The 16,165-nt window shown below is 48.9% G+C and overlaps 1 protein-coding gene across 2 annotated transcripts in view; it reads left to right on the top strand.

Moving 5' to 3' along the window:
• The window catches only part of Cars (cysteinyl-tRNA synthetase), a 41,168-nt gene that overhangs the window by 24,176 nt on the left and 827 nt on the right, over positions 1–16,165 (top strand). For both annotated transcript variants that reach the window (XM_021166707.1, XM_021166708.1), the window contains 13 exons: positions 441–562; positions 3,255–3,367; positions 4,170–4,298; positions 4,688–4,817; positions 4,901–5,004; positions 5,340–5,437; positions 5,781–5,970; positions 6,497–6,565; positions 9,682–9,763; positions 11,519–11,599; positions 12,586–12,653; positions 14,799–14,858; positions 15,296–15,379. In XM_021166707.1, the coding sequence (XP_021022366.1) occupies positions 441–562; positions 3,255–3,367; positions 4,170–4,298; positions 4,688–4,817; positions 4,901–5,004; positions 5,340–5,437; positions 5,781–5,970; positions 6,497–6,565; positions 9,682–9,763; positions 11,519–11,599; positions 12,586–12,653; positions 14,799–14,858; positions 15,296–15,379 (1,330 nt within the window). The remainder of the gene's footprint in view (positions 1–440; positions 563–3,254; positions 3,368–4,169; positions 4,299–4,687; positions 4,818–4,900; positions 5,005–5,339; positions 5,438–5,780; positions 5,971–6,496; positions 6,566–9,681; positions 9,764–11,518; positions 11,600–12,585; positions 12,654–14,798; positions 14,859–15,295; positions 15,380–16,165) is intronic.

Genomic DNA, 16,165 nt, shown 5'->3' with positions numbered 1-16,165 from the left:
CTCTGAAGTGACAGTGCCATTTCACTCCACATGACCAATGGCTGCAGGGCAGCAGGAGACACTGGTCTAGTCAAGTGGCAAGCTGGGTCAGAGAGGACATTCCTCTGTGCTGAAATACAGTAGAGACATAGAGAGAGTCACGACAGGATTACACAGTAGATTGCAGACAGAAGAGAAGGTGTGTCACATGAGGTTATGCCATCGTTGTGCTGTTGAGTGGGGGTGTAATCAAGGGACTACATACACCAAACAGAAGGTCTGGTAGGGTCCCCTGCCTCAGGAGGCATCCCTGTTGTTCCTACTCGGCCCATGAAACTGACTTCTGACCAACTGCAGAGAGCAGAGGATTGGTGGCCTCAGGCCTTGGCAGTTCCTAGCCCTTCATGCTCTCTCTCCAGTGCTTTGTGTATGGCTGAGACCTCTTTTCCTCCTGTTTCCAGTTATGCTTCAAATGGATCTGTTTACTTCGACACAGCCAAGTTTGCTGCTAGTGAAAAGCACTCCTATGGGAAGCTGGTGCCTGAGGCCGTTGGGGATCAGAAGGCACTTCAGGAAGGGGAAGGTAAGAGCCCACGGAGCACATGTGGAAGTAAAGCTAAGCTCGTGGCCTGCACCAGGTTTCTACCTCCTGGTCATGGTGGGCGTCTGTGTACCCTGCACAGGCACATGGAGAGCAGGCTGCTTCCCCTAAAAGGAGTGCCAGGAGTTTTCTTCTCAAGACAGCATTGCTTAAGAAACAGAGAAGTCAGCACTGCACTGTCCTGACACAGAGCTCCTGGGTCTTCAGCTGCTGTAATAGGCACTTGTCAGAAAGGCCCTGAGCCTGACCCTAATCTGTTCTGATGGAGCCCCTGACACAGATGCCCCAGAGCCTGTGACAGAGTGTGTTGCTTAGATGTATGTGCAGTGATGTGTTTGGTGATGTTGTTCTAAGTATTTTAAACACAGGTGTCAGGGTTTTCCTGGATCAGGAAGAGCCACGTGAAAATACTTTTCAGAAGTTTATCCCACAGTAAAGCTAAGGAGAGGCTCACAAAATCCAAGGTTTGCAAAGCACACTGTCCTCAAGATGAGGAATTACCTTCATGCCAGGTACATTTCCTGATGACCTCTGTTTCTAAGAAGTCAGTCTAGCCACTAAAATTTAGGCTTTATAAGAATATCAGCTTTGGGGCGCTATTCTAAAGAAATATCAGAAGTGAAAAGCTCAACAAAATACCATGGGAACCTTGGCAAGAGCGAAACTAAGCCAGGTCATCACTGATGTTGGGCCCAGTAGTGGCTAGATGAAGTGTTTGGTGTTAAAGAGGTGACTTCACAGTGATAAAGCTGAGGGCTCCAAGGCCACATGCTGACATGTGCCGAGAGCCAGCCTTGCATACTTTGCAGAATCAGAGAGGTTGGGTAGGCAATGGTTAACAGAGGACTAAAAGTTTTGAATATGCTAGGTGTGGTTGAAGGAATCAAGTAACACCTTTCCCCTCATAACCACTGACCATCTCTCTAGCTTCTGGGATCTTTCCCTTTTAAGTTCCCAGACCACAGGCCAGGTGCAGAAAGTTCTGAGCTACTCCCAAACAGTCCTTTCATTGTCTGACCAAGGTGCAGGTATGCAAGGCCTTCACACTATAGGGATGGGAAACCGGCAAGCTACCCGAGTCCCTAGGAGGAAAGGAGACCACAGAGGCACAAGAGGCAGGTATAATGCTGACCGCCAGGTACATGTAGCTGGGAATAAACAGAGAGGAAGGAAATGAGCCAGGCAGCGAGGCAGGAAACTAACAAAGAAAGAGCAGTGCTTGGAGAACACAGAGGAGTGAAGGTAAAAGCAGGTGAATGAGTGACTTTACATGCTGAGAGCTGGCTCTCCACACTCATAAATAACACGGAAACCTGGCTGCTAGCCTAGATTAGCTGAAAGAGCATGTTGATAGCTGTGGTTCTGGATGCTTCTTGCTGGCAGAGGAATGGCAGAAAGGAACAGGAGCCAGGCTAAGGTTTGTCCTGGGTGCTGCGTGTATCTGCATTTCTCATGAAGAGATTATTTTCATCTGCAGATGAACACTCCAAGACATAACAGTAATTGTCTCTGGGCCAGGAGGTGACAGCAGGAGTCCTGCTCAAGCATTCTGCATCCAGTGCATGTCCCACATCTGGAGCTTGTGTTTCAGGATGCCCTAGCACTGTCTCCCTCCCACCACAGCTCAAAAATGGCTCCTCCAAGTTCGCTTCCTAGAATAGCAAGGGTTCTTCCTTTTCCAGGGCTTCCCACCGGGCTCCATGGATGTAAGAACTGGATAGACTTCTGTAGTCCAGGGCCTGATCTAATATAGACTCGATTCCCCAGTGGGGTCCCTATCTCCATAGCAGCTCTGTCTAGGTCTTTTGTGTACTTGGAGACAGTGCTATCCTCTTGGGTCTCTAGTCATCCGATACCTGTCCAAGTGCCTCTGGCCAGTGGTTCCCTCCACCACTGCTCAGAGGCCTCAGAGAAGCTGGCAGGAAAGTCACCTAGCAGGCACCCTCATCTCTCTCAGCCCTTTCATAAATTCAAGGGGGAGTGTCACCATTCACCCCAGCTTCCACAAAGTGGTGCACAGCAGCTCGGCCACACCTTTGCCCCTCTGAAAACCAACATGCTGGCAGCTGAGTGTGCTCTTGACCCTGGGCTCCCACCTGCATGGACCAGGTCCCCAGAGCTGTGCCCTAGTGAGCCACACATCCACTTAGCTTCAGCCCAAAGTGCAACAACCTCCTACAGACAGGGCGTCACAGCTCAGGAGGCAGGTGTATCTCTAGAACCAGCACCGTAGCTGAGACTCTGACTCAGAGTCAGACTTAACTGCTGATAGGCAGTGATCGGTACTCAGGTCTCTCACAAGTTAATTGACTAATAACAAGAAAGTTCGACCATGGGCTGGTGAGATGGCTCAGCGGTTAAGAGCACCGACTGCTCTTCCAAAGGTTCTGAGTTCAAATCCCAGCAACCACACTGTGGCTCACAACCATCCGTAACAAAAAGCTGATGCCCTCTTCTGGAGTGTCTAAAGACAGCTACAGTGTACACATATAATAAATAAATAAATAAATAAATAAATAAATAAATAAATAAAATCTTTTTAAAAAAAAAGAAAAGAAAAGAAAAGAAAAGAAAGAAAGTTCGACCATGGACACATAGAGTGGCTTTGAGTGCTAACACTCCTATAGGTACCTGATACTACATGACCCCGCCCAATGCCTTTAACCATTCACAGGTGATCTGAGCATCTCGGCTGACCGCCTTAGTGAGAAACGCTCTCCCAATGACTTCGCCTTGTGGAAGGCCTCCAAGCCAGGCGAGCCATCCTGGCCTTGCCCCTGGGGAAAGGTAAGTAAGCCACTGGTGGGAGAAGGGACAGTGAGAAGAGATGGTGTCACAGGCTGCTAGCATAGCTCCTTTAGTCCTCTAATGGGCAGCTCTGTTGGTGGAGTGGGTGCTGGAAAAGGGTGGACAGTGCTGCTGGGACCAGAACCTGGTTCTGGAGCAGTGAAGAGCTGCAGGGCCCATAGGTGCTGGGCCTCTGGGCAAGCAGCTTCTCTTCTTAGGTCTCGGTTTCCTGATCTGTTTAGTGGGGTATAGTCAGATTGGCTGCCTTGGAGACTTCTGCTCTGGGTTTCTTTTCTTTTTTTTCTTTTTTTTTAAGATTTATTTATTTATTATATGTACATATACTATAGCTGTCTCAAGACACACCAGAAGAGGGCATCTGACCTCATTACAGATGGTTGTGAGCCACCATGTGGTTGCTGGGATTTGAACTGAGGACCTCTGGAAGAGCAGTCAGTGCTCTTAACCGCTGAGCCATCTCTCTGGCCCTGCTCTGGGTTTCTATGTATGTAAGTTGATGTTCTTGGTGCTGAGGTCCAGATGAGTGTGTGACATCCTTGACTTGGGTATATGTGGCTATTTGCCACTTGTTGAATGCTTGGGGATCTAGAAATAATTTCCAGGCTCTAGCTCAGCCACAGCACAGATTGACTGAACCATATAAACAGGTTTTCCCTTGGTTTATTCCTGTGAAGATTTTGAGCTGGTGCAGTGAGGTTCAGAGGCATAAAGGTCATTTGCTTCAGTTATAAAGGCCTGGGCAGGTTTGGAATGGTCAGCAGGGCCCTTTATGTCTCTCTAGGGTCGTCCCGGATGGCACATAGAGTGTTCTGCTATGGCAGGCACGCTCCTGGGAGCCTCAATGGACATTCATGGTGGAGGGTTTGACCTCCGCTTCCCCCACCATGACAATGAGCTGGCACAGTCAGAGGTAGGTAAAGACAGGTTGCCTTGCTAGAAAGGGAGCTGATGTCCTCCTGCTCAACTGGACAGACATCAGCAGCACCCTCAGGAAGAGCCTCCTGATAAACTTGACATCAATTTTGGGAGCCAAGGGAGGGTTGAACCCTGGTCATTTTGTCTGAATCCCAGTGATAACAGCCTGACCTTCACTAACAGGCACTAACAGGTTCAAGCGAGTCATGCCCTGCTGGCAGGTCACCAGCACATTGCCTCCAAGCCTCAGGTGCTCCACTTAAGAGAAGTGGCACCTACCTCATGCATGGTGCATGCACCATGCATTAAGTACCCAGCACCTCTTGACAGGTGAGATCTCACCCCAGGCCCAAGCCTTCTCCCTGTCTCTTTCTTTATACTCAGGCCTACTTTGAAAATGACTGCTGGGTCAGGTACTTCTTGCACACGGGCCACTTGACGATAGCAGGCTGCAAGATGTCCAAGTCACTGAAAAACTTTATCACCATTAAAGATGCCTTGAAGAAGCACTCAGGTGAGCACAGCTGCTGCAGGAGCCCGTGACATGGGTACCAGCAGCTGCTTGGGAATAATGGCAGCCATGTGTCTGCTCCCCAGCACGGCAGCTGCGACTGGCATTCCTCATGCACTCATGGAAAGACACACTGGACTATTCCAGCAACACTATGGAGTCTGCTCTTCAGTATGAAAAGTTCATGAACGTGAGTGCTCAGTTCTTGCCAGAGGTGGGAGGGGCATTGTGGGTGGTGTGGGTCTTCTGATGTAAGCCAGGGCACAGTGATGGCCACTTGGTGCCTCTTCTTAAAACTGATAGCTGCAAAGTGAAGGTCATGTTCACATGCAGAACATTTCATTCTGACTCAGGCTTCCTGCCCAGGGACTATATCACGTTTCTGTCCCAAGGAATAAGTGTTCTTTTAGAACTCTGCATTGTGCTGACAGATCTCCCCTTAAGTAACATCATGTCAGTAGGATGACAAGTCTTGGTAGGTAGAAGCTTGTTCAAATGCCATTAACCTGACTTTCATAACTTCAGGAGTTTTTCTTAAATGTGAAAGACATCCTCCGAGCCCCTGTAGACATCACTGGCCAGTTTGAAAAGTGGGAAGCTGAAGAAGTGGAGCTAAATAAGAAGTAAGGTGGAACTTTTTCCTTGGTGGGGGGTGAGGGGAGAGAGAGAGACAGAGAGACAGAGAGAGAGAGAGAGAGAGAGAGAGAGAGAGAGAGAGAGAGAGNGAGTGTGTGTGTGTGAGTGTGAGTGTGTGTGTGTGTGTGTGTGTGTGTGTGTTTGTTCTGGGCTGGCTGGCTGAAGATCTCTCTCCATCATAGCCTGTCCTGGGTAGCTGATGAGGCCAGTCCCTGTCACATGTCACAAGTGCAATACTTGCTGATGGCAGTAACTCTGGTTGCTGGGCTCCAGACAGCTGTGCTGGAGCATCAGGCCTGACTGTTGCTTCCATTCCTTTTCCTTACTCAGCTTCTATGGCAAGAAGACAGCAGTTCACGAAGCCTTGTGTGATAACATTGACACCCGGACTGTCATGGAAGAGATGAGGGCTTTGGTCAGTCAGTGCAACCTTTACATGGCAGCCAGGAAGGCTGAACGGAGGAGGCCCAACCGGGCTCTGCTGGAGAACATTGCCATGTACCTCACCCACATGCTGAAGGTGAGCCTGGCGACAGGTCCGTGATGAGAACTTAGCTTCTGAGTGGTACTTGGAAGCTGCCACGTGCTGACCAGAGTGGTCATCCTGGTTGGAGGCCTCCCTGAAGTATGAGCAGAGCCTCAGAGCCACCTATAATCACAGCTGTCGGTCACTGCTCTTCTCCCATCTTGGAGTTTGAAAGCAAAAGCCAGTGAGTGGCAAGGCCTTGGCTCTGAGCACATCTGTGCAGAGCAGTTCTGGCTCCAGGCCACCATGCCCTAGAGCAGCTCTTGCCTCCTCTACCTGTCCTTGTTATGGACCTTCAGGGAAGTGCACCATGGATAGATGCAGGTACCCTGGGATAGGGTTAAAGGACTTGATGTTGCTCTTTCCTGCCTCAGACAGTTGGGACCACCCACCTGGCTTCCTGTCCCCAGAGAAGTCAGGACAGTTCATGAGCAGTACTGGTCATTGGTGACACCTCACCTCTGTATATATTCTGTGCATTCTACACTCAGTTTGAGTCCTGTCTGTTTTTTTTCCTCAGATCTTTGGGGCCATAGAGGAGGAGAGCCCCCTGGGGTTCCCAGTTGGTGGGCCTGGAACCAACCTGAACGTAAGTAAAGCACACTGAAAGGATTCTCACGTGTCAGCTGATGCCGCCATCTTTATGCCTTGAAGCCACCTAGGCCCTTTCACAGTAGCTCCTCCTTACATCTCCATGCCTGCTTGCGTGTATGTAGAAAGGTCAGAGGTCAGCCTCTGAACCTCCTGCTTTGTTTTTTAAGGTGGATTTCTCATTGACCTAGGACTCTAATTAGGCTAGGCTGGCTAGCCATCAAACGCCAGTGATTCACCTGTCCCTGCCCAGCACTGGGATCATAAGTGGCATGTCCTGTCACCCTGGCTTTTTTATGTTAGGGATCAAACTCAGGTCCTCATGCTTGTCCAGTAGTACTTTACCAACAGCTCTCTCCTCAGTACCCCTCTATAAGTTTTAAGTCACCTCTAGGTTGTATATAACCCCCCATGTTATAAATGTTGTGCAGATGGTTACATTGTGGAGTTTAGGGAATGACAGTACATGTTCAGTGCAAACGCACAATTTCTTTTTCCTTGAAATACTTCAACCTGAGTGTCTTAGTTAGGGTTTCTATTTCTGTGAAGAGACAACATATAAAGGAAAATATTTAATTTGGGGCTGGCTTACAGTTTCAAAGGTTTGTCCATTATGGTCATGTCAGGAAAGCATGGCTGTGTGCAGGCAGACTTGGTGCTGGAGAAGGGGCTGAAGTTCTACATCTTGATCCACAGACAGCAGAAGGGACTTTGAGCCACACTGGGCATAGGTTAAGCATAGGAGACTTCGAAGCCTTCCCCCCACAGTGACACACATCCTCCAAAAGGTCACATCTTCCAATAGTGCCACTCCCTGTGGGTCAAGCATTCAAACACATGAATGAGTTCATGTTAGCGATTCCTATTCAAACCACCTCACTGAGAATTTGGAGCGTGGGCACCCTAGTCAGTGGACTTTTTCCTAAAGGCCATGAGTTCACATACCACAATGCTATCCTAGGGGAACTCCCACTATTTGTCTTTTCCCCACAGAGCTGGGCAGAACCTCATGTCAGGCCAGGTCCAGCCCCTGTTCTAGCAGCCAGTGCCAAGAAACTGGAAAGTGGTGTTCTCATAGAGCATCTGTGTACCAGTCTAAGCATGCAAAGAAGCCCAGTTAGAACAGACCCGTGGTCCACAGCTGACTTCAGTACTTGTAGGTCGAGTGGGCTGATGGACACATATGACAGTTATGTTCCTGTGCTACATAAGGCAAGCTTGTTTAGGATTCCCGCCCCCCTTCTTCTGCAGAGAGCACTCTTTCATTACGAAACTAAGAAAGTGTATATAAATATTTAGATGGAGCGTCTGCTGTGCTAATGCAAACAGTAGCTCAGTACAAATGGAAAGACAAAGCTGTCTCAGAGCTGCTTCCTACTGATGAGCAACCCAAGAGGCCCCTCCTCCACACTGGGCTGTCAAGTCTAAGCTAGCTCAGCGCAAGTGAAGGAAGAAACTGTCAGCGAGAACTGTTGGTGTGGTGGCTTCTAGACTTTGCCAGATAGGAATCACTGCTGGGGCTTTTTAAAAATCCACACAAGGCTCCTCTGTCCTCCTAACGAAAACTCTGCCAGCTTTCTTTTTTTCTTTCTTTTTAAACATTTTATTTTTAATTGTGTGTATCTGGGGGGGATGGGTATTTGCAGTGAATGCAGGTGACCTCAGAAGAAGGTATCAGATTCCCTGGAGCTGGAGTTACAGGTGATTGTGAGTCACCCGATATAGATGCTAGGAACTGAATTTGGATCCTCTACAAAGCCACCAAGTGTTGAGCCATCTCTCCAGCCCCCTCCCCCCTTTTCTTTGAAAACACACAGACACACACACACACACACAAAAAAAAACAAGACAGAACTCGTAGGTGAAAGTTGTTTTGCCTTTGAACTTAAAGGTAGCTTTTAGTCTTCAGCAATGCTGTGATCTTGGGGAGGCATCTTAAGATATATCACATCCTGCATCCCCAGATGGCTTCATTAACCCCTTAACGTTGGCTTGAAGGAAGAAGCAGCCATAAATGAACATGGTAAGCCTGTGAGGCCAAGTATCCTCTATCCCACAACTCCCACTATAAAGTTCAGGTGATAACTTTCAAGTTAAAAGGTTCTGTGGGAACCAGAGAGGCAGACTTGAGCCTGAACCTCTTGTGCCCAGGTAGAAGCTGGGCAGCAGGATTCCAGCCCCAGGACTCTTGGAGATAGACTCTGCCCTCTACCAGGGAGCCTCCTTGAGTACTGGAAGCCAAGGTTGGCTGTATGGTGACTAGCCTATTTAAGCTGTCCAAAGGGGTTGGAGATAAGATCTACTTCACTGTGGAAGTCCAGAGCCTCTGCTGCTTTGAGACAGTTTCCCTTCAGTTTGCTGGAGGAGGGCCAGGCCTAGTTAGCTCATACTTCAGCTCTCTCTTGCCTTCCAGCCAATGCTTCTCCCACTTCCTTATCTTGGCTCTCCAGCTGCTGTGTAACTGAGACATAGGAAGACCCTATTCAGAAGTCCCAGACATCTTCGGTCCTGGAGATAGAGAAGTACACTGTAAGATAGTTCTAGATTCAGACTCCTGTTTGGGTTTTGCCCAGTGTGGTTTTGGGTTCCCTGGCTTTATCCTTAGTGTCATTGTAGGTGGTGACCCTTTGTTCAGCTATTCATGTGCATGTAAGTTATAAGATGACTCAGCAGGCCCACATGTGACCACAAGCAGTCAGTGCATCCTGACAGCCCATTGAAAATGGTGGTATGGACAAGTTTCTGACAACTGTGTCTGTTCTGAGGAAAACACATCGTGTCAGCAATGGACAGAATAGTGTCTGCTGAAGTGTATCCTATTGAAAGCCCAAATGTACCTTTTGCTCCCTGGCCCACATCACCTATATTAGGTACTTGGAGCTAAGGTTGGCAGTGTGGTGGCTAGCTTCTTCAGGCTGTCCAAGAAGGGTGGAGATAGGGTCTGGCTGCACTCCAGCACATGCTGCTCCCATACCACTGGGCATGAAGAGGACCTGTGAGCTTCAGGACATGGGGTCCAGCAGCATGTATCCTGTGGCATATCCACTGAACTGTTGGATATTCAGTTATAAAACAGCAATGGCTCTTGTGACTCAAATCCGTTCTTTCCAACAGCTCGAGTCAACAGTCATGCCCTACCTTCAGGTGTTATCGGAATTCAGAGAGGGAGTGCGAAAGATTGCCCGAGAGAAAAAAGGTAAGGCCCCATGCTGTGCACCCCACCCTCTGCTGGGTTACCTGTGGTGGCTGTCCGTGGTGTGTAGGCATATAAACCCCATGCCAAACTGGACCTCCCCTATTCTCAGCACTCTCGGGGCAGCATTGCATTGGGTCAGAGTTGCTTTTGACTTAGAACATCTCAGGCAGAACCTTTCCTTGGGCCAAGGGCCAGGTGTCTGCGCAGCTCTTGTTCCGATAGAGGCCAGAGAAAGGGCCCTATGCACAGCCAGCATGCCCTTTGGTTTGCACTGTATCTCCTTTCTGTTCCTGGTTACCTAGGCTTGAGACACTGGAGAGTGGCTTGTCCTGCTGAAGTCTGAGGGTGCTTGGAGAAACTCCTTCTGGGGCCAGAGCTAGAGTCATGCTCTGCTTTGTGCATGGTGGTGCCAGGCTGCCTGTGCACACCAGTTCTTCATCCTCCAAAGTTAGGAGGTGTATGATTTGAGAGATAGAGGATTACTCAGGGTGCGGAGAAAGACACCACGATTTGTGCCAGGTGGTTCTGGGGAATCAGCTGCTGCTAGCACAGGTGTCCCCAGGAGGCACTCTGTCTTGGAGGGGAGCCCACAGACTGCAGATGTCCATATTTCTAAGCAGAGTTTGCTTCTTAAGGAGATCCTGCAAACACCTGCAGTGCTGTGAGGTTGTGGCTATGGAGGAGCTAGCCTGATGCCCTTGGGTATGTTTCCTTCAGGGAAAGCAGAGCTTTTATGTCCAAAAAAAAAAAAAAAAAAAAAAAAAAAAAAAAAAAAAAAAAAAAAAATCTAGGATAAAACAAAACCAAAAACTATCTATGATCAAAACCTTTAGGACTCTTAGTTCCTAAATGCAAGGGGAATTGGAGTCTCAGCCTGAGCAGTTGAGAATCTGTGTTGTATCTGCTGTGGACCATGGTGCTGGCCTAGCTTTCCAGTATCTATCCCTTTACCCTCCACAGAGAAGGGTAATCACAGCTGGTCATCATAAGTACTAGCACCAACAGAGAAACCGACTCAGAGGTTAGGAATGTGCTAACCTTCAGAGACTGCTCACACCCGCAGTCCTCTGACTCCTACCTGCTCTGTTGGCTCGGTTCAGCGTCCCTGCCTCCTGCTCTCCTGTGTGCTCTCGCTCAGCCTTGGGGCAGCCACTTCTTGTGGTGACCAGGCCAGGTCTGACCAGGCTAACCAAGCTCCCTGCCAAGTGACCCTTCCATATCCACACCTGTGGTCACACCAGACTGACATCTCCAAGTGAGATAGGCAGCAACTGGGGGACAGCAGTATGACTCAGGCAGAGTCACTGAATAAGTATATCATTGGTCTGGGGACATGCATGAAGGGACATGGCCTCAGTGCTGAGCCAGGCTGGCAATGACCGTAGCTTTGGGTATTATGGAGCCTTGTCATTATGGAGCAAAGTTTGGCTGTACTAGGCTCTGGGCAGCTGACTTCTCCCTGCTCAGCATCTCTAGGGGCAGTCCACAGAATGTTATCAGACAGGTCCTGGCTCCCAAGCACTGGTCTGCAGTGCTAGAACAGCCAATTGTCCGTCTTGGACCCTAGGTGCTTGCCATGAGGGTGGCTGTGAGCCTGTGCTCTGCCTTGGACTTGTGTGGCAGTGGTGGCATGGGTAGCCTCCTGGCTTCTCTCCATATCCAGCAGCCAGCACCCACTCAGCAGCACTGTAGGAAACACAGGTTTAGGACCTAGGCCTTCTGCAGTCTAAAGGAGCTGCTTTTTCTTGACCACAGTTCTTGAGGTTCTACAGCTCAGTGATGCCCTCCGGGATGACATCCTGCCTGAGCTTGGGGTCCGGTTTGAAGACCATGAAGGTGGGTGATTTCCTCACACTCTTGGGGAGATAAACTGCATGTACCCTGGTCTCACTGCAAGCTTTCTCCTGGAGCCTTTTGCTACTACACAGGACAAAAAAAATCCAAGTCTTTAATATTCAAAGAGTTTCATGGGGTAGGAACAAAACGCTCGTCCAAGACCACCTGTGCCTGTCTGAAGGTGACTGACAGCAGTGGCTGACTTGAGCAAGCTACTCATTTCCTTCTCACTGGGGTTAAGAGCCCTGTCTGTTCTTCTGAACGCCCTGAGTTCAAATCCCAACAACCACATGGTGGCTCACAACCACCCGTAATGAGATCTGACACCCTCTTCTGATGTATCTGAAGACAGCTACAGTGTACTTATGTATAATAATAAACAAATCTTTGGGCCAGAGCAAGCAGGGACTGAGTGAGTGGGGTTGACTGGAGTAAGCAGTGGTCCTAAAAAAATTCAATTCCCAACAACCACATGAAGGCTCACAACCATCTATACCACTACAGTGTACTCACATACATAAAATAAATAAATAAATCTTCAAAAAAAGGAAGGAAAAGACAATGGACGTTGGACAGTGCACTGTTTTTAATCTTGACTTTTGAGACAGCATTTTACTAGGTAGCTCAGGCTAGGCTTGAACACATGGCAGTTCTCCTGCCTAGCCTCCCAGGTACTGGATTTGCAGGTGTGAGCCACCACACCTGCTAAAATGATTCCAGATAGGCAAGGCCTTCCTATTTTCCCATGGTTTTGTGTTTTTGTAGTGCTGGGATGGAATCTCAGGGCCTCAAGCAGTGCTACACAAGCAAGCATTCTACCCCTGATCTGCAGCCCGGCCCTGTTTTAAAATCTTTTTTACCAGTTTCCTTTCCCTGGTGCTGGTTTTTGTCTGTGTGAGCCAGAAGGCAGTGTCCTGGATCCCCGTGCGGAAGTGCTGTTGGGGCCTCAGCTAACACCCTGGGTTTCACCAACTGTCTACTTTTAGGGCTGCCAACAGTGGTAAAGTTGGTGGACAGAGACACTTTACTGAAAGAGAAGGAAGAAAAGAAAAAGGTTAGTAAGTCAACGTGATGGAGCTTGATTTTGCTGAATATGAAAACACTGTTGGATTTTTATGTTGTTTTAAGAATGGATGTTTGGGGCTGGAGAGTTGTGGCACATGCCTTTAATACCAGCACTTGGGAGGCAGAGACAGGTGGATCTCTACGAGTTTGAAGCCAGTCTGGTCTACAGAACGAGTTCCTGGCCAGCCAGGGCCACAAAGAAAAACCCTGTCTCGAACCCACCCCCTATGCCCTCCCCCCTCTCCCCCCCAAAAATCATAAAAATAAGTTAACCGGGTAGGTAACTAATTCAGAAAAGGGACCCTTTGGCTGAGTGTTGTGGTACATTCCTTTAATCTCAACACTAAGGATGCAGACAAAGTATATCTCTCTGAGTTTGAGACCAGCTGGGTTTACATAGTTCATTTCAGGCTAGCCAAGGCTACATAGTGTGACCTTGTCTCCACAAAATGTAAAGGGGTTGGTAGTTGAGTTAGCAGTTTATTCTGTTGTGTTTTGTTGAAACAGGGTCTCCTGTATCCCAAGCTCAGGATTTAGCTAATTGAATTCTTGTTTGTTTGTTTGTTTGTTTGTTTGTTTGTTTGTTTTTCGAGACAGGGTTTCTCTGTATAGCCCTGGCTGTCCTGGAACTCACTTTGTAGACCAGGCTGGCCTCGAATTCAGAAATCCGCCTGCCTCTGCCTCCTGAGTGCTGGGACTAAAGGTGTGTGCCACCATGCCCAGCTGCTAATTGAACTCTTGATCCTACTGCTGTTACCTCCCAAGTGCTAAGATTACAGGGGTGCACCACCATCCCCTTTCAAGTGTTGGTTTTGTTTATGTTTTAAATGTTTTATCTATTTTAGTGTAGTGTATATTTATTGGGGAGTAGCAGCAGGGAGGATGGTGGCTCAGCCCTTGGTGCAGGTTTCTCATGGCTTCTGCTGGTTGTTGCTCAGCCCTTCCTGGTTTCTCTTGGTTTTACATCCCAACCCCTTAACATTTTTATTTATGTGTATGCATATAGATGAGTGTATGCCACAGGCGTACAGGCACCTATAGAGTCCAAAAATGAGCCCTGGGTCCTGACATGGGTGCTAGGATCCTACTTGGGTCCTTTGGAAGCACAGTAAGTGCTGTTCAGCACTGAGCCACCTTCCAGCTTCCATCCCTTTTTAAAGATTTGTATTCTTATTTGTGTCTACCTGTGTGTGAGTGTATGCACATCATTTGTGTGGGTACTCACAGAAGCCAGAAGATACCAGACCCTCATGGAGCTGGAGTTACAGGTGGCTGTGGCTTACCCGAAAAGGGTGCTAGGAAAAACTTTGTTTCTTTGTAAGAGCAGCGAGTGAGTTGACTCTACAGGACCCCACCCTCTTCTTGATGCACTTGAGTGCCCACTTGGCCTTGATCAGCTCCAGGGCATGAAGCTGTATGACTCTGAATCATGGCCTGCACGAACTTGGTGTGTCCAGTGAGGTGCCAGCTACACCCTCGGCTTGCTGGAGTTCTTTTTCACCTTGTTAAGCCCCACAGCTATGGAATAGATTCAGGGCTGTTGCCCTCAGTGGGAGCGGAAGGACAGTACTGCCTGGAACAAGTGGATCCCTCAGCTAAAGTGAAGCTCATCACTTAGGAAGTGTGTGTGTCACCTGGCTCCCACCTGCTGCCAAGTGTCCCTCTCCTTGTCCCCACTCTCAGTGATACCTGTAACAACTTGGGTGTCAAAATGGGAAAAAGAACAGAAGTGTGTTTTCATAGTAAATGTAATGATGCATGTCTGTAACTAAGAGGCTGAGCCAGGGCAATTACTATGAGTTGCAGACTAACCTTGGCTATACAGCAAGACTCTGTTTTAAGCAGAAAAAGGACTCACTATCTCTCTGCTCACTATCATAACTCTAGATGCAGTGAATGGGTGAATGGGCACCTTGGAGTCATTGTGCTCCACAGACTGGGCACAGGCAGGCACCATATTGGGTGGACACCAGCTTGGGTAGGCCCAAGGCAGCTCTCTCCTGGGGACCTTTGAAAAAGGAGCAATGCTGATAGTGACATTCAGGGCCATGGTCAAGCACCATGGAATGGCTAGGGCCTGACAGAATAGCAGGGTGGCTCAAGAACACATCTCAGGCATGTGCTCCTTCCCTAGGCTGAAGAAGAGAAGAGGAGGAAGAAAGAGGAGGCGGCCAGAAAGAAACAGGAGCAAGAAGTAACTATTTTACTTGTTTATTTAGGGTGCAGGGTCTCCTGGGCAAAAATCCCACTTTGAGCCCTGCCACACAGGTCTCTGTGTCTTCCTTGGGCTTAGAACAAGTACCCTTTGGAGCGGAGCTGGCCTCTGCCTGCATCCCTCAGATGGTGTCCTGGCATCAGCAAAGGACAGATTGCCCTTAATGGACCCCCAGCTCCACTGTCCTACCACCTGAGGATTACTGCAGCCCCCAGGCCTCTGGAGTGGATGCTTAGGTGGTCTTTTGCTCCCTGCTTTTGGTTTCCATCCAAGTTTTTCTGCTGGGCTTATTTTGAGTTTAAGGGCATGGAAGCCATGTGGTAGAGGAGGTAGGGTGGGGAGCATGGTTGGTGGGCTGGTCTGTGTGCTGCTCTGACTGTGTCATATATTTTGTCTGTGTGTGTTGTATCTTCCAGGCAGCAAAGCTGGCCAAGATGAAGACACCACCCAGTGAGATGTTCCTGTCAGAAGTCAACAAGTATTCTAAATTTGATGAAAATGTAAGCCAACCCTTTGCTCTTGAGACTTTGGTAGCCCACATCATCCAAGCTGGAGTCCTAACCTTGGACTTTCAGCCTTGGGCCAGTGGGTCTCCGGTTTGGAGTAGGTCTCCCGTAAGGACAGCTGGGACCATTCATCTCCTGTTGGGCCAAAAGCTAAGCTAGGCTGTCTCTGCCAGTTCTGTAGTGAGCTCTGGCCTCTAGCACTGTAGACTCTGATCCCAGGCCCAGTTAAGGTGGCAGAAAAAGGAATTTGTAGGTTATGCAGGCACGGCACCCTCCCAACCGCCCAAGGTGCCAAGGCCACAGCTTTGTTCCTTAGGTGTCTCTCTGCAGGCCCTTGGATTCATTGCTGCATCTGCCTGGCCACCTCTGAGCTGAGAAGTTATAGGCCCTAGTGGGACTCTGCTCCTCACACCCTAAGAAGAGTGTTCCAGTCGGGCAGTGGTGGCACACGCCTTTAATCCCAGCACTTGGGAGGCAAAGGCAGGCGGATTTCTGAGTTCGAGGCCAGCGTGGGCTACATAGCGAGTTCCAGGACAGCCAGGGCTACAGAGAGAAACCCTGTCTCAAAAACAAACAAACAAAAAAACAAACCAAAAAAAAACCAAAACAAAAAACGAAGAAGAAGAAGAGAGTGCTCCAGACTTTTCTCTGTTCTCAGCTGCTAGAGCTCCACCGCCAGACCAGCACACTGGACTAAGGATGGTGACCAGACAACCAGAGGTGTAGACTCACACCAGTGATGGTGTCCAGACAACCAGAGGTGTAGACTCACACCAGTGA

This window comes from Mus caroli, chromosome 7 (genome assembly GCF_900094665.2).
Source record: "Mus caroli chromosome 7, CAROLI_EIJ_v1.1, whole genome shotgun sequence".
NCBI classification, from domain to species: Eukaryota; Metazoa; Chordata; class Mammalia; order Rodentia; family Muridae; genus Mus; species Mus caroli.
This window is presented reverse-complemented; position numbering and strand designations above follow the sequence as displayed.